The sequence below is a fragment of the Patagioenas fasciata genome, chromosome 2 (genome assembly GCF_037038585.1).
Source record: "Patagioenas fasciata isolate bPatFas1 chromosome 2, bPatFas1.hap1, whole genome shotgun sequence".
In the NCBI taxonomy this organism is placed as follows: domain Eukaryota; kingdom Metazoa; phylum Chordata; class Aves; order Columbiformes; family Columbidae; genus Patagioenas; species Patagioenas fasciata.
This window is the reverse complement of record NC_092521.1, coordinates 163,082,575-163,100,687: the sequence shown is the minus strand read 5'-3', so window position 1 is coordinate 163,100,687 and position 18,113 is coordinate 163,082,575. Positions and strand designations below refer to the sequence as shown.

The following is an 18,113-nucleotide window of genomic DNA, read 5'->3' as shown; positions in this document are numbered from 1 at the left end:
TCATCGTATTAAATGAGTCCTAGTAAACCACCGCATGCTCCACGTTCAGCACTGGCTGATTTTAATCAGCTGGTTTATTCTCTAAATAAAAGAGACAAATGGAAAGGGGAGCATGAAGGTGCTGAGCCACCCCTATTCCTTGGCATTGACTTCTCTTTGAAGCTAACAAGAGATGTATAACCCTATCCCTCATTCCTTGGCGCACACACACACAAAATTTCCACATTAACCAGGAGGGACGTACGGGGTGTTTCAGCCAGTGATCCTTGAACACGGGGCGCATCTTCTTGTGAACCACCACTTCTTGCAGGTCCTCAAGGGATGGGTGCTGACCTATTTCTTCTTCGAAAGGCAGCATATATTCATCCACAGGACCTAAGGTGCACATGGAGAATGAGGTTACTATAGAAATGTCCTCTGCAGAGCCACGTCCTCCCTGTGCATGAATGAGTTGTGGCTCCAGAGCAACCTCAGCCCACTGCAGCAAAACCTGAAGTTCACATGGCGCTGCAGACAAATGTGATTTACATTCCTCCCGCATAATGGACTTTGCTGTCCCGGCTGCTTGTCTGACCACACATTTCCACCTTGTTGAGTTATGAATCTGAACCCTCCACCAGGCCTCCCAATCCCACCACTCTCCTTTAGGAGGCTTGCTGGGTAGCCCATGATTTATTTTAACAGAAAGAGCAAATCAGCCCATTCCTCCTCATGTTTTAGCATAAAAATTCAACACACAATAACCCAGAGAAAAGGTTTTGGCATGGTCATAATTTCATTTTAGGCACTGACTAGCAAGGTCAAGCATATACAACACTTATAATTTCTTGCTTTGTAATCTGCTTGTTCATGGGTTTGAGTCCGCCCTGACATGCTGGAGCCAGATGCACTTGTCCCAAGCACCAGCTCCTGAATGCAAAATGATTTCTGAATGCTTTAGTTACACCAGTTATGGCTGTGAACTGCCCCGGGCCATGGGAATGAGACAACAGAGTATCAGCACAGACGCTGGACGGTAGGAATAACTTCTGCTTATTGAAATGTCATTTGGCCTTTGGCGATGCATAGATGCTCACTCACAAACACAGCCCAGCTTAACTGATGGGCTTTCTCAGGGTGCTCTGCGGCATCACTTGTGATTTCTCAGTAGCAAAGAGTGATCTCTATCAAGAGCAGAGAGCTTTTCCAGACTAAAATAAAAGAGCTGAGCACTTTAGCTGGTCATGAACTGTGACACCAAGAACATGATGTTTAGGTACTCAAAAAAAAAAAAAAAAATTACTAAAACTGGTTATCATTATTCTTGTTGGCACAATGCTGGTCACTAAACCAAACTCAAGCACTCATTACAACGTATGGCACAGTAACGTTCATGGCCTTCCCTCCCTCTTCCTCCAGGAGGAATAAAGGTTATGAAGAGCTGCACTGGTGATCTCCCAGCCAAACCATCCTCACCGACTATCCCACAACTGGAATCGAGTCAAAGCTCTGTGTCTGAATTTACATTCATTGCCTTTCAGCTCCACGCATCAGGACTAGGGCTAACGGTCACTGAAGCCAGCAGATGTGATTTTGACCACAAAGATGGAGCAGATCTGTTAAATAAAGTGATGCAATTTACACAACATCACTTCTGAGCTATAAGTGCAGATGAGGCTTGGCAAAACTCTCTCTCATCTCAAAGGGAGCTTTTCCTCTGGTTTAATGGTGCTGTGTACAACACCTGGAGCATCCTGGCCGGCTGCTGCCTGAGAGCACTTGGAAAGAGATCACAAACATGACAGGCAAAAATCCAAGTGGGTATCTGGGGGAGCTTCAACAGAGGAGGATTATTCCTACATCCAACAAAGACCTGCAGTGATCTGGGTACCACTGTTTTACCCCACTGTGCTCCAACCTTCCTGCTCCTCTGGCATCTTAGCTTTAACTAGTAGCTTTTTGAAGAAAACACCTCCTCTTACCACAAGCCTATGCAGACATCCTAATTATAATCAAGCTCCTCAGTGCTACTGCAATACTAACAAAAATATTTGAAGTCCAGGTGAGGTACTATTAATTTATGAACTTGATAGTCAGTCCAGAGCACCCATATTTATGCAAGAGAAAAGAAGCTGGAGCAAACAGCCTTGGAGCTACTACAGTTAAACAACTGCTTCCCTGACCAGGGGCAAGGTCCTGCAAATGGCAAGGATGTCACCAAGGAACAAATGTGCTATTTGGACAGAAATGATGCCCCATTTTGCAGCATCATTATAGGATTAAAACTCTGAGAAAAGGGACACCATGAAAGCTCATTCTTTTGGATCATCCAGGAGAAAGTGAGATCCTCCTAAGCTGTAGATGGAACAACCCACTGCTGAGAGAGGGCTTGATCAGCAAAACTCAGAGATTAATTCCTAACAACTTATGATAGCAGGGAAATGGACTTGCTGACCCAGGAAGATCCTTCCATCCCTGTGTTCCTGGTATTTTTTCATCAAGGTGCTTCACTTCTGGTCTTTCCACAGGCTACCACAGGCTTGACAGGCAAGCCCAAGCTGAATACAGCTCCTCTCCAGAGCTCAAAGCTTGCCTTGGTCAAGGACAGGCACACAGAGTCCCATGGAGAGCAGCACAGAGCAGGCTTGGGACTAAGGGACACCCATCACTGATGGAGGAGTCACCTTCTACTTCACCCTCCGAGTTCTTCGCCCATTTGCAATGTAATGGGCACACAGTTAACACTTGGAGACCCGAACGCCACAAAGGTTGTTCTCCACAGAGAGTGACAGCTTATGCTAAAAACCAAGCAAGCAAAAACCAGTTTAGCTGCTTAATAAAAACACACTATTGATGATTACTTTTTTTAAACAAAGCCGGGCCCATTCTTTGGACAGCTAAATGACACTGAAACAGAGCCCTCCTGCTGGACAAATATCTTTGTTCTTACCATCAACTGCTCTACATCTGGAGACCAACTCCCACAACACCAGTCCCATTGCATACATGTCTATTCTCAGGAAGGCATCTCGTTGGAAGTTGATTGCTCCCTCTAACACTTCGGGAGCCATATACCTCCTTGTTCCCACCTACAGAGAAAAAAATAAACACAACTCAGGTTACATTCCAGTTGGGCCCATCAGTGTCCGCTGGCTGGAGATGAATGACAGCTGGTTTCATTAGCCTTAAGGCTACTTCTGCTAAAGCTGCACCTCACTTGAAAAACAAGCAAAAGGGAGCTGTTTTCTCTGACACCGATTCTCATTAAGATCACTCGAGTCTAGATAAGCTACCTGAAGGAAAAAGCCAAAGTGCACGGCTACGTGTGTGATATTCATTCAGTGTATGCTACGGGTCTAATTTAAATGCAGTGCAGCACAGTGAGCAGGGATGAAATCCTGCCTTCCCCACGTCCCACCGCATCTTGTTCTGTCAGCACATGCTGCATGAGAAAATGCTGTCTTTGGAGACACACAGAACACCCTGAGGTCAAGTCAGACTTGGTTATCATAGTCGTTGAAAGTTCAATCCCCTTTCACTAAAAAAATATATATATATATGTAAAAGAAAAGGGTAAAACTGATATATCCTGAAATGGTAGGAAAAGGTGTTGGTTTGACAGCCCTAGATAAAACAAGTCTCTATACGCAGGAGTGGTAAAGCATGAACCCTGCAAAGTCTACCCTGCCCTCACTTGCCATGATCTGGTTTGGAAAAGATCCCCTTTTGCTTTGAGGGGAATCAGTCCTCATTATAGTGTTTATCTTGTTGTGTTTAGTCCAGGTAGAACTACACTGAGCTCCTCATTTAGTTGTGGTTATACACATGGCAGAATTTTAGCCCATAATGTAGCAGAATGGAGAGGAGACCAAGGGGAAAAAGCACCTTTTTAACAAGGGAATTTAAATGCCTTTAATCTTTTCCTTTTGGAATTTTTCATCTGTTCTTGCTGTCACCTGAGGCAGTGATGACAGAGGGAAGCCAGGATGTGAAAAAGCACGTGAAATACCAGAAAAGGCCAAAAAAAGGTGGCAAAAATGAGGAAAGCTGGGGGAGGGCTAACCTAGAAAAGTGTTCACTCCTTCTGGGATAAATGTAAAGAAGGGAGCCTGCTTGGGAGACAGGAATTCAGAAAACCCCAGAGGCACAGGGAGGGGATGCTGGCCTTGCTGTGCCCCGGCACGAGAGCAGAACAAGGGGCCGCTCGCCCCCACGCAAAGACAGAAAATTAAGAACCCATAAAAATGTAGTAAATTGTTTATGCAGTGCACAACCAGCTCGCGAGATCTGCCATTGCTAAAGGTCACCCAAACGGCCGGCCTGGCTGAGTCCTTAAAAATAATTGAATCAATTTAGGAGTATTAATATTTAATACCAAGACAATAAAGAGTCAGCAAGTCCCAGGTTTGAAGGAAAAAGCCGCTTTCCCCCGGGGGCGGGGGGCTCCACCTGCACAGTGGTTGGGAGGGTCCGAGCGCTCTCCCTGCTCACCCAGATCAAAGTAGCTCCTTGGATTTATGTTTGAGCACGAGCTTTTGAGGAAAACGTGTATCTTGAAGAGAATTAAATGTATCTATACAAACTACGCACCCCCCGTCCTGAGGACCTATGACAAGCTCAACTTTTTAAAATGTTATTGTTAAAGATAATGATTACCTGTCCATGAGTGTCCCCTGGAGGTTTCCCAGGTTCAAACCGTACAGCTAGTCCAAAATCGGCTAGCACTGCCGTCAAGTCGTTCTTCAGCAAGACATTTTTACTCTTGAAGTCCCTACGGAGAAGCCAAGAAACAACTTTGGGACGGGTTTATTACAGCACGCATCTAATTCACGTTGCAACACACCACGCTGTAAGTCTATAGGCTCAGCAGCCCCCAGTAAATCAGCTCCCACTTCTTTCCCCAGTTGTCCAGCATGGTCAGCGCTGGAAGATTTGGCTGCTCCCTGCCATCCACGTCCCTAAAACACAACCAAGTAGGCTATGCTGCCTGGCACAGAATCAAACAGACTCTATGGTGAATTAAGCTCAAAATAAAAGCAAGGAGTGATAGGAAGAGGGCATCATAACTGCAGGTTTTAATTAGAGCAGGCACTATTAGGCACCATTTCTTGCTCTGTGAACCCCACCTCTGCGTACTTCTTATATTTCTCACTCCAACAACAAAAACAAGACAGGTTAAGGGGGTGCATTTACTCTTTATCCTAGTAAGGATGTTTGCTCCCATTGACAAAATTAGATCTTCCTGGAAATTAGCAGATGCTGGTGTGACTCTCTTCACCCTGACTGTGTGTTTCAACAGACTCTGCCATAGTCACCTATTAAACTTATGTTGTAATTGTTGGATTGATCTTCCCTGGAGAATTTGGAGGGCTGGGAAACAAGCAGGGAAGGGGGTGACAAGCTGTCAGGATCACACTGGGCAGCTGATGGGCTGATATAAGCATTTGCAGGGGAGATGGTGGCTCTGTGCTTGAAAGTGGCTTTACGGGGACATTTGTGTCAGTCCTATGCAGTTCAGGTAAATCTGCAGGGGCTGGAAAGTGGTGGTGGAGGAGGGTCACACCGAGATGCCTACCCAGTCAAGCCCTGTTCCCCGGGCTTCACACATTTTCATCTGAAAAGGAATGTTTGGCAATCTAATTAAATTACAGACCTTAGACAGCAGATGGCAATTGTCCTGTATGCTCAGCATTATAATTTCCCTATCATCAATTCACTCGGTGACCCTGCTGATTGCAGGACATTGCAGGCCTGCACAAAATAATTAATGAGGGCAGATACAATTGTTCCGCACTAGAGAGACCTGTCAAAATTCTTTGGGAAGAGAGAAACTGCTGGACCATAGAGAAGGGCTGCTCGCTGAGGCCTCGGATGCCAGAGCAACAGCTCAAAGCACCACGAGCAAAAATCATCCTGTAACAACCAGCCCCTGATTTTGAGCTTAAAAAAACCCCAAAAAGCAAAACAAAACAAAACAAAAACAAACAAAGAAACAAAAAACCAGAAAAAGGATATTTCTTTTCTAAGCTAAACACAGCATTATGGGCATTTCTGGCTTTAGGATCAAGATGGAGGAAGAGGCTGCGAAGCTGGAGAGCATCATATAGCCAGGGAACCCCAGCAGAAAGGGGAGACATGAGGTTTCTAAAGACACAGCATAGTTTTGAGGAGCCTGCAAAACATTTGTACCCCTCCATTAGACAGAAAAACACAATCTACCCAATACCTGTTGTCTTAGAGACTGCGTCCATGCTGTAGTTTCCCCACAGGCTTCAAAAAAAGTCGTCATCTAATGACATAGATCAACGCCTTTGCTTGGTCAGCATTAGGGGATTATGCCCTCCAGGATGGTACAGATTTTACACAAGATTTTTGCAAAACGGTGGCTCAACAAGGACCACAGAGACATTATCAGACAGTAGCCTGAATGATACGTTTTCAAAGTGAAACAAGATTTAAACCAGGATTATTGTCTGGGCACTTGCTGCTGTTGCTCACCCGCACTGCCCTTTGGCCACGCGACAGTTAACTACTACACCTTGATACTTGATGCTGGGATTTCCCTTTGCAATTCCTTTTTTCCCTCACCCTATTTCCATACATTTCCCCATTTTTCCTACATTTCCCCATTTTTCCATGCTTTCTTTCCTTCCACAAACTGCCTTGAACTGGCAAGTATGGGCTGCAATGCAAACATATCCCAGATAGGGATATATCCTTGATCTGAGCTATGCCAAGTAGAATTCCGACTAACACCGTATGCTTCAGACCACCCTAAAACGGTCACTGCTAAAGGAAAGTGGCCTGAAAAGAAGAAAATATCCTTTTCCATGTAACACTTGAAACTAGGGAATAAAAGAGCGAGCGGATTATGAACGGTGGGTGCGTTAACTCGATTCAGACATTGCAGATTTTATTTTCAGCTTCCACGTGGGGGCACTTTCGCACCAACAAGGAATCCCATAACCTTAATCCTTGTAGTGTGGGGGCCAGTAAGGAGTTCGCTGAAACCCTGCCCAGCAGCGACTCGGGGAGTCCCACCTGGCAACCCCAGCATCTTCGCACACATTGGGTAAAGCCATTCAGAAACACCCACCCTCAAATTTAAAATGTATTTGGTGTTTTCTTTTTTTTTAAAAAAAATATAAAACTAAAAGGAGTGGGGTAATCCAAGGAAAATCCCTCATGTCCTTAAATCCCTCTTCTGTTGTGTTATGTGCTAAGTTCACACAAATGGTGCATTCTCCATCTTTTATCATTTGCTAAATGGATGGGGACACTAATGAGCACGATCTGCTGCTTTAAAGCCTTTCTGTAGCTTTTCTCTGCTCCCCACCCTCAGGAATTTCCACGTATAAACCACTGCCTTTATTCCACAGGGACAAATGTCAGGGACACAGGGGTCAGCTCCAGGAGCAGCACAAAGGCAGCTGCAGGCTCTTTCAACAGCCTCCAGCTCTCAGAAACCTCCAGGTTCGGCCAGGGGGGTTGTTTCGGGAGCAGGGACACCCCTGCACAAACAGGGATTATCTCGCCATACAGGAAGCCAGCCCTGCTAGCTCAGGTATAAATTGCTGCAGCGGGATGTGGGGTTTAAGCCCCTCCTAGATGAGATGTGGAGGGTGGCGGGAAGGTATGACCGTGGATTACGGTGTGTAGCCCACGTAAATCCCTTCTGGAAAACTCCCCCCATCCTGCTGTGCCACCAGCAAACCGCTCGGTAGTGATGCTTTAGTCCAGGGTAAGCAATGTGGGGCTGCAGGGAGGGCTAAAACAAGTATTGTTGCAATAAGAATGGTTTAACCCACGGCTTTCTGGATTCCTGCTGTCCCCACAGCGCTGCCACCCAGGTGGGTTGAAGCCTGTGCCAAGAGGGCTCAGAGAGACCTCAGTGTTTGCACTGGTGTCTCTCATAAGCACCCTGGAATGATTTGGGCACTATAAAGTGAAAAATAAATAGCAGCCATTTTCTGCACTTCTGCAGTTTCTCCGTTTCCTACCTAATGATCAAAAGCTCTGTGGGAAGGCACGCAGCAGAGTTATCAGTCTAACACACTTAGGGGAAAATAGAGTCCAAATCTTGGTATGGCCACAGAAATACATGGATTATAATGTGATTTATCAAGCACAGTCCTTTCAAGGAATGGTTCTGCAGCAATTAGGATTTCCCTTCCCACTACATGTCAGAGAAGAGTCAACAGAAGAGGGAAGCTCCGACGCTTCAGACATTCCCATAAACCACTATCAGCCATACTGACTGTTTCACAGACAAGACACTTACTCGCCCTTCACCATTTCATATGTGGTTGAAAAACAAATCTTGTCTTAGCATGGGATTTGTTGGTTTAAAAGGCATTTACTTCCTAAAAACATCTGAACACACCACTTGAATTGCATCAATGAAAGAGGCCATACCTGTGTGCTATAGCGGGTTTGTGTCCTTCACCTTTGCACCAAGGGACATCTTCATGAAGGTAGGACAAGCCACGAGCCATCGTTTCTGCAACATGGCAGAGCTCGTTCCAGCTGATAATATTGCCCTTCAGGTAATCCGTCAGAGAGCCCTGCGAAACAGGACATCATATGTTCTTAATCGCAGACCCCGCTACGTGACATATGTACCACCTCATCAGCTTAGGAAATCGTTTTAATGAGTGGTTGAGAAACTGAAACCTTGATTTATCAGGGCAAAAATTCACTAGTGAAAGTATAAAAGAAGAAGAAATAAAAACCAGTAAGTGTTAACGCATCCTTAGCCCTTGAAAACACAGAAAGTGTTTGGATGTCTAAAAGAAGTCTACTAATCTGCCAGGGAATGGAGAGGCAGGTAAGGAAGGGACAAAATAATCTCAAAACAGAGCAATTCCTCTAACTCAAGAAAGGGGAAAGCCTTCCATGCAAGAAGATGATGCATTGTATCAGCTGGTTGTGGCAATGATTGACTCAGTAGACCTTGGATTAAACAGAGGGATAATGCTGCTGTCTCAACCCCGGATTTGTGCGTGTTTGTTTTATTTTAAGTGTTAGTCGTGTTTGATAACTAAAGCAATCCATGTAACGGGGGAGTTACACCCCGAGTTTCAAAAGCAAACACAGAGCCCATCTGCAAGGGGTGAGTTGGGACCGCAATGGTCTGCAGTCCCCAGCTCCCACGTGCTCATCTACACCCGTTAAGAGATGGTGACCAAGACCTACGTGAGCTGTGGCCTTTTGTGCCTCTGTCTCTCCCCAAGTCCCACCTTCATTAATCCTCTGGTTGTGTAAGAAAGCCTTGAAAGTTAAAGGAAGGGGCTCTGAAGAAGGGGAGCAGGAGCACTTCTCAGCTACCACTGAGACACAGCTCACCAGGGACTGGAGAGATTACAGAGGAGCTTCTGGGAGAATATTAGACACCAAATCTTGCTGCTTCGCGACCGGCCGCCTCTCTGCCTTCCCAAAATGTAGGTGCAATGATACGTTACCTTGTCGTGGAAAGCTGTGATCAGCCAGAGCTCTGTCTCTAGGTTTGTCCCTCTTTTCTCTGCTGCGATAAATTGCAAAAGGTTTTCATGCTTCATGCCAGGAGTATTGAAAATCTCCCTCTCGCTCTGCCAAGATTGCTTATCCTAAAGCAGGGAGAAACGCGCCATCAAAGATCACACTTCCCTTTAAAGCAAACAACTCCTTCAGCTCAGTCAGAGCTGCTCACGTTCCTTTTAATATCATCCTCCAGCGTTTGGATGTGACGTATCCCTTCAAAATGAGGCTGTTTTCCTAAAGGGTAGATGCTGGAGAAAGACTGGAAGTGGCTGTTCTCAGTCTTCCTCCCCCAAAATTATCCTCGGCTATTCCTAAAGCACATGTGTGGGGAGCGAGGAGAAATACAAACCCAACCACACTGAGAAATAAGATTTGTCAAGGTTTCCTAAGGATGCTTGCAAGAATAAAGCCTGTGCATACAGCAGCCAGATCTGCACTGTAGCTGTAATTGTTACAATTGCAAAATCTAATCCAGGCCCTATTGAATATTTACTAGTAGGTCACAGCTGGCTTGGACAGAGGATGTGCAAATCTCCTTTAGCAACGCTGTGACAACAAACGCGGGGTGAAAAATTAACAAAGAAGGAGATGGCAGAGAAGCAGAAAGATATTTCAGTCATTCTTGTTTCATTTGACTTTTGATTGCTTTACTCTTTCCATCTGCAATTCCTCGAGAGTCAAGTCAGGAGCATTCAAAGGTTTCCTAGAGTAGAAGACGTGAGCTGACAGAAACGCCGCAGTGCAATTAGCTGTCACAGCACCGGGGCTGCGCCTCTGTAAGCTGCAAACTGTACGCTAGGCTCAGGTCTGGATTTACAATCTACCCAGGCAGGACACACAAAGCAGAGGCTTTGGTCTTTTGTGTGCATTTTGGGCATCTCAGCTGCACGCTGCCACGCTGGGCTGTAACACCAGGGACTCTGCTCTGCTGAGACCCCCCCGCAGTGCTGGTCCAGCTCTGGTTCCTCAGCACAGGACACACATGGACCTGCTGGAGAGGGGCCAGAGGAGCCACAGAAATGATATGAAGCTGGAACAGCTCTGCTGGGAGGACAGGCTGAGAGAGTTGGGGTGTTCAGCTGGAGAAGAGAAGCTCTGGGGAGACCTTATTGTGACCTTTCAGTGCTTAAAAGCCAAAAGAAAGATGGGGACAGACTTTTTAGAAGGACATGTTATGATAGGACAAGGGGTGATGGTTTTAAACTAAAGGAGGGGAGATTCAGGCCAGACATGAGGAAGAAATTTTGTACACTGAGGGTGGTGAAACCCTGGCCCAGGTTGGTCAGAGAAGTGGTGGATGCCCCATCCCTGGAGACATCCCAGGCCAGGCTGGACGGGGCTCTGAGCAATCTGTGCTGGTGAAGATGTCCCTGCTCATGGCAGGGGTGGCACTGGATGAGCTTTGAAGGTCCCTTCCAACCCAAGTTATTCTATAATTCTACAATTTGCAGTGAAGTTAAAATATCCTATAGATTTCAAAATGTGCTTGTTTTTGCCCTTCTTGCAGCAACTACTACCACAGTAGACAGTTGGTAATTAGATAACACAGAGAAAAGTGTAGGAAAGGAAGGTCTTTGAACTTTTTCCCCAGCAGGAGAGTCCAAATGCATCTTTGTTATCATCTTAAAAACACCTCCATGGGCACTTAGAGCAACTCAGCGCCAGGGAGGAAGCCAAAGGAGTCAGAACCTAATGCAATGCACTTCTCACCTGAATAGGGAAGATTTTCACTGCTACATAGTCATTCATCAGCTGAGCCTTCCACACGCAGCCAAAGCGGCCCCTCGCCTTGATCTCCAAGAGCTGCAGAGGCTTTAGGCCAACCAGGGGAGAAGGGGGTGGTGGGCCGGGGTCCTGCACAAGAGAAAAACATTGTCACCAGCTGAAACTGGACTAGAAAAGAGAAAGGAGAGGAGTGATGGAAACATTGCATATGAGGAAAAAGGTATAAAGAGATAACATTTTTTTTTAAATGCAAATTATTTAGGTGTATTGTTTGCAGCAAAAGCAGCTCAAAATTCCCTATTTAGTTTGTAGGGTATTTGTACAGAACACATATAACAATCTACGCCTGCAAGTGTCACTTTGTCTGTCAAACTACTGCCTGCTATCCTCTGGCAAAACCTGAATTCTCCTATGTTTTCAAAGCAAAAGCTATTCTGGGCTGTAAAACACGGATGACCTCAAGGCCACCTCCTGCCAAAAGCAGGAACTTTTTGATCTTTGTGACCCAACAGCCAGCTACACCTAAAACCTCCCACTGCTTTGCACTTCATTAAGCATGTTTCACATAACCCTAGCAATGGGCAGTAAACAGGTCTGTCAGCATCATAAAGATCGTATCTATTTAAACTCTGTGTTTGTCCGGGAGAACAACGCAACCCCGCGGGACGCGTGAGGTTGGAGCTGTGTCCTCTCTGCTTTCAGATGGGAAAGGTTCACAGTATGGGCTGTAATGAGCAGAGAAGTGAGGGAGAGGTAACAGCTCAGCTCTTCAGAAGAAACCAGAAGGCTCAGGGCACAGAAGAGCAAGCAAGGACCAGTTCCCGATGGCTTTGGGCCATGAAGATGACCTCCTGCATGCATTCTCTGATGGCTCATAGAAACGGAGCTTCAACAGGGAAAGCATCTCCCCTCACCCCATAGGTAGGAACTTAATCATCTCTGATCTCTGCTCCTCTGCAAAGTTGGCTGAAATCAGGCAAGAGGGTTGAGTTTGGAGGGAAGAGTGGCCAATGAGCAGGGCTGTGCAACTCCATCCCTCAGGAATCTCAGACATGGTGATAACCCCCATGTAAACCCACCAGCCTCGCAGGGTGAGCCATGGAGGCCAACTGTACCACCAACTTCAAAAAGACAGAGAAGAAAAGTTAGGCCAGTTGAAAAGAGTAAAGGAAAAGTGGATGTGAACATAAACTGAGCAGCCTCCGTGGCTTTCGTAAGGTCCAAATACAGGCGAACAAGTTGGAAAAGCGCCAGGTTTCTCCCTCACCTCATTAATATCGACGTGACCGTAGGGAGGTTTGCGGTGACGGTACATCCAAAAGGCCAAGAGGATGGCCATGGAGAGGACAGCGATGGGGAGCAGCGAGTACACCAGGATGTTGAGCAGGGAGGGCGTTGGTGGTGGTGGCTCATATATGACTGAGAAAAGAGAGAGGGTAAATGAGGGAAAGGATCCTTTGGGTGTGTAACAGCACTGTCAGCTACACGGTCGGATGCAACCAAACCCCGTCCTGCCCTCCACTCCAAAGCTGACAATACTTAGTGGCATGTCCCGTCACATCCAACAGCATTCATGAGGCTCCGCGGTTCACTCTTTTCCATATGGCTTTTACTAATGGAGCTACAATGGTCCAAACCACACTTTGCAAACTGAGCCTCCGCCTGACCTTTAGTTAAAATGGGCATTTCTTGCTGGGATACGTAAAAGCAGAAAATTTCCTCCTCTTAACCCTTGTGAAAGTCTTAAGCGAGCACGAAATCCCTTGCAGCAGCGCTTTGCCTTTTGTAGTGATTGACAAGATGTCAGTTTTTAGTAAAATGCTGCCGGAGCCACAATCAAATGCACTATTCCCACAGTAGTTCTTGTTCCAAATTACATCAGTGCAGTTGAGACACAAACAATGGGAATACTAAATGGAGCCATGTTGCTATGTTGGAGACAGAGAAGGAAAAAATAACGAGACTTGCCAAATTAAACAAAAAACTGTGAGAGAAAGAATATTTGCTACTAGGTTGCCACGGGTACATTAATAACAGGAGATAATAAAACCCATGTAAACAATTAAAAACCTAACAGGAAAGCCCGGGAAAATCTGATAATAGTCTACTGGAACATCTCAGTAAAGGCAGGGAGTTGAGAGCAAAAGAAACCATCCTAAGGAAAAGACCCACCTGCTTTAATAATTTTTATTGAATGATACTTCAGCAAGCCTAGAGCTAAAAGAATCATCATTTTTCTATTAGCCTCTGAAGAAGGACCTGCTATTACTTTTCTTCCTTGAAGTATATCCACAAACTCTGAAAGCTGACACACACACACACACATTCCGTTTCAATCCCCAGACCAAGAAAAGACCAATCAAATGCAAAAATCCTTGATCTCCAAGATATTCAGAGACCTTTGGCCTACGAAAATTAATAAAGAAGGTGTCAAACACCTTTTAAGAGTTTGAGTTTAACCATGCTGTATAAATCACTCTGCCCTCTTCCCCCTGTGTGGGATTTTTAAGAGCCCACCATGAAGAAAACCTAATCCTTACAAGGTGTTGATATAACACACTTTACCCACAGAGTGAAACAACCTTGAAAAACTATCCTTAAAGAACCTCAGCAGAAAGATTTCTGGACTTTGTAACCCAAATGGTACTTTATGTCCTGTCAGATATATTTTTTTGCTCAACATCCAGCAGCCCAAAGTCATCACGAACACCAGAAGAGACTCTCCCTTCCCACCCACACTGGTCACTCACCTTCTGGGCCGGTGACTTCAGGCAAATGGGTAAATTTCTCATTGCAATAGTTGCCCTCGCAGCAGCAGAAAAACACTTGAGGGTTTTCTTCTGTGGCTACGCACTCCTGCCTGCATCAGGGAGGGACAGACACGGCAATGAAGGGAACAGAAAAACCAACATCAGCCAACTCCTGCCCCAAATTGTCTTCTCCACGCACCTTCCCCTGCTGCTGTGCTGCACAGATTGGCACTCTCCTCTTACAGAACACAACCTGGCGCTCTAATACCCCAGTGGATAGCAAAGATCCTTGAAAAGACCGTAAAGGAAACAAATGCTTCCATATGTACTGAAGGCATTAGATGCCGAGTAATAAATAACAGCCGCCGCCGCCACTAACTGAATGAGAAGCAGAAAAACGATGGAGAGATGCCTCATTCCCTGAACAGCGCCTTTCCCGCAGCCCGTATGTATGCTGTCAGGGGAGAGGAGCATTTGATCGCGCAATTAATGATTGTGCCATAAAGCACATGCGAGGAGGGCTGAGCTCAGACCGCTCTCACAGCCTTGAGCATCACTAACTCTACGCGCTGGAAGGGCGACCAGACACCAGCAGCATCTGCGGTGCAGGGTTTGGTTTGGTTTTGCTTTTAAAGTTAAATTTTCAAGTGCCATCCCCTCTTCCTTTAAAAAAACTTATTCCTGCACAAACGGCTTTAAGAAAATCAGGTTGCAGCTCTCATTTTCCCTATTTGCCTCTTATCCAGGTAGCGCTGCAGCCTTTGCAGCACTGAGGTTTCCTTCCATACTGCTCAAGGTGTTAGGGGATGGCCGCGGACCAGACCATCTCCACTTCCACACATCCTCCCTCTCTGACAGGTCAATGCCAAAAGAGATTTTTGCAGTGCTTTAGCAGCCGTTTCTTTCCCTTTCTTAAATCCCTGCTTCCCTTCCCCGCCACCTTTTGGTACATTACCCTCTGCTTTTGGCGATTAGGGTTGCAGAGCTGCTCTCTGCAGAGAACTGTATCAAACTATTTCCTGAAGCCCAGCTAAATTATATGCATAACTTCCTTCCTTCGACCACTCGGAGGAAGTAGCAAAACAATCATATGTGTTTGACATTATTACTCATTTGTGAACCCACGCCAAGCCTCTTTTTCTGTGGTATCACTGACATACTGCCACAAGGAGGATGGAAAGGGCTCTCTTCAGTCGTAATGCAGGGTAGTTTTTGGTGTTTCATTCCTTTTTGAGAAAGAAAAAAGCGGCTCTAGCCGAAATGTCTCCGGCAAGATCTCAGCTGGGAAGCACTTGGTTTGTTTTTCAGGCTTTTATTTTTTAAACTTCAAAGAAAAACAAACAAACAAACAACTATTTGACTTATTCAAATGAACGAAGATGTTTTAACAAGTTAAGCAATGTTTCCAGATGCTTTTTCGTGAAATAAGATAACAAGCCGTTTGGATTTAACAGCATCAGTATCGGAGTCTTCAAGAGAAAACACATCCTTTGCTAAATCTGTTGGTTAAGAAATCAAGCTAATGAGTGAAAACAGCCTGCTCCACATCTGCAATTCATTATCCCTGTCTTTGAGTTGGTGTGCGCTTGGGGCATCCATCCAGGTACATATGACATGTTATGCTTAGCGAATATTACAAATGAGACAGTGGGAGAGAATGACACATTATTCGATGGCAGCGAGGGCACGTTTCGTAGCGGTTCACGTGCTCTTCAAGAGAACGTGAACATGACCTCTTGGTGGGGCTGTGTAAATAAAGGAAGAGCACACAAGTCGATTTTTTAAACACTACCTTTTTCCTATAGCCTTAAATGTACATATGCTACGTTCTTGTTTCCTTAAGATAAAGAACAGAGCAAGGAGCCACCAGCCCAACCCTTGCACTCCTGAATTTTTCACCTTCCAGCGACAAGGACCAGCATGTGTTGCCTGGCAGAATAGGACCATGCCCTGCATGCAGAGGACACTTTTGCAGACACAGGTCCATCTCCCAAGAGATGCACTCAAGAGCTCAGCATCCAAAGATGCTGAAGACAGAAAGGGCATCAGCACAGCACCACCCATCAAAAAATCATCTTTTTAGCCATTGGGATGCAACACTACCTGTGTGAAAGACCGATGGAGGCATTCAAGAGAAGAAGGGAAAAAAGGAGACTCCATTTAAACAGCCTTTATTTAATCAAAGCTAACCTTTATTTCAAATGTTGCTTTCAACACTTGCACTGTTTGTTAATTCTCGGAAGATCTTTTAGCTTTGCCCTGGAACTGCAGCTCTGAAGAATGAGGCTGCAGGATAATGGATGCTCAACCCCAGGGCTGCAAAAAGGCTTGTGAGGAGCCCTGAAAACTTTTTACTGTTATAATAGAGCAACATATTATGACAAAGTTTAAGAACCACTACATCCCTGCACAGAGACACTCAGTGACAATACAAGTGTCACTGTATACAAGAGCAGGCACTGAAAGGAGAAATCTGTTTACAGTAAACACTTCTGCTTAGAAGTAGGAAACTAGAGTGACCTTCTGTTCTCAGAAGAATCGGCATTAAGATGACTAATGGGCCAAGGAGGATTGATTTATCGGGAAAGAATAAAAATTTAACTATATATAGAGCTTGGCTACACAACTGGCAAGGGAATAGGTGTGGTGGGAAAGTAAACCCAGCGCTAATAATAGAAGGAAGATGTGGAACAACTCACAGTTGGGATAAGCTAAGACAATGAGCACAAAAGCAGGGACAGCGTACAGCACCAAAGGGAGAAGAGTCTCCAGCCATGGGACAAATCTAGTCCCAGCTTAAGCCCCATGACATAGGACCTGAAGTCCAAAAACTTCTGGAAAGAGAAGCTACAAAGATGCACAGCTGGGAATTGTACAAAGGTGCGATCAACCTACATTGGTGTTATACCAAGAGAAGTGTAGAGTCTTACATCTGGGTAGGAACAACCCCAGGTTCCAGTATAAGTTGGGGAATGACCTGTTAGACAGCAGCGTAGGTGAAAGGGACCTGGGGGTCCTGGGGACAGCAGGATGACCATGAGCCAGCACTGGGCCCTTGTGGCCAGGAAGGCCAATGGTACCTGGGGTGGATTAGAAGAGGGGTGGTCAGTAGGTTGAGAGAGGTTCTCCTTCCTCTCTACTCTGCCCTGGTGAAACCACATCTGGAATATTAGGTCCAGTTTCGGGCCCCTCAGTTCCAGAGGGACAGGGAACTGCTGCAGAGAGTCCAGCGCAGGGTAACAAAGATGATGAAGGGAGTGGAGCATCTCCTGTGTGAGGAAAGGATGAGAGAGCTGAGGCTCTGGAGCTTGGAGGAGATCGAGAGGTGACCTCATTAATGTTTATAAATATGTAAAGGGTGAGTGTCAGGAGGATGGAGCCAGGCTCTTCTCAGTGACAACCAATGACAGGACAAGGGGCAATGGGTTCAAACTGGAACACAAAAGGTTCCACTTATATTTGAGAAGAAACTTCTTCTCAGTGAGGGTGGCAGAGCCTGGCCCAGGCTGCCCAGGGAGGTTGTGGAGTCTCCTTCTCTGCAGACATTCAAACCCGCCTGGACACCTTCCTGTGGAACCTCAGCTGGGTGTTCCTGCTCCGGCGGGGGGATTGCACTGGATGAGCTTTCCAGGTCCCTTCCAATCCCTGACATTCTGTGATTCTGTGAAATCCTTGGATTTTATGTTCTGTTAATCCCTATTGAAAGGGATCAGTTTGGGTTGGTTAGTTGGACATTGGGGGTTTGGGGCTTTTTTTTTTGTTGTTTTTGGTTTTCTTTGTTTGTTTGTTTTTGTTGTTGTTTTGTTTACAGAAACACTGAGTGAATCCAGAGTTACCGAGCATCGTCCTTTTAAACCATCAGACTTCAGAGAGCTATTTTCTTTAGCTGTCATTCTTTGCCCCTCTGTAGAATTGCATCAAGGGGAATGAGAAAAGACTGGTTTATCTTCCCAGCTATTTAATGAGGCTGGAGCCTTCGTACTACAAAACCTCTCTCCTTTTCAGCTCACTACAGGCAGCGACACACAAACATGCGTTTTGCTTTTGCTGTCCTGCTCTTTCTTCTCACCCATCTCTTAGCTCACCCAAAGAACAGCAAAACTTTTTGCAACATTACCAACCTCAGAATACCTCAGTCTC

The 18,113-nt window shown here is 45.7% G+C and overlaps 1 protein-coding gene across 2 annotated transcripts in view; it reads right to left on the bottom strand.

Annotated features, from left to right (window-relative positions):
* The window catches only part of ACVR2B (activin A receptor type 2B), a 110,152-nt gene that overhangs the window by 10,332 nt on the left and 81,707 nt on the right, over window positions 1-18,113 (bottom strand). For both annotated transcript variants that reach the window (XM_065830815.2, XM_071805340.1), the window contains exons 3-10: window positions 13,974-14,083; window positions 12,491-12,642; window positions 11,209-11,352; window positions 9,441-9,584; window positions 8,395-8,543; window positions 4,636-4,750; window positions 2,930-3,068; window positions 245-375 (exon numbers count right to left, since the gene is read on the bottom strand). In XM_065830815.2, the coding sequence (XP_065686887.1) occupies window positions 245-375; window positions 2,930-3,068; window positions 4,636-4,750; window positions 8,395-8,543; window positions 9,441-9,584; window positions 11,209-11,352; window positions 12,491-12,642; window positions 13,974-14,083 (1,084 nt within the window). The remainder of the gene's footprint in view (window positions 1-244; window positions 376-2,929; window positions 3,069-4,635; window positions 4,751-8,394; window positions 8,544-9,440; window positions 9,585-11,208; window positions 11,353-12,490; window positions 12,643-13,973; window positions 14,084-18,113) is intronic.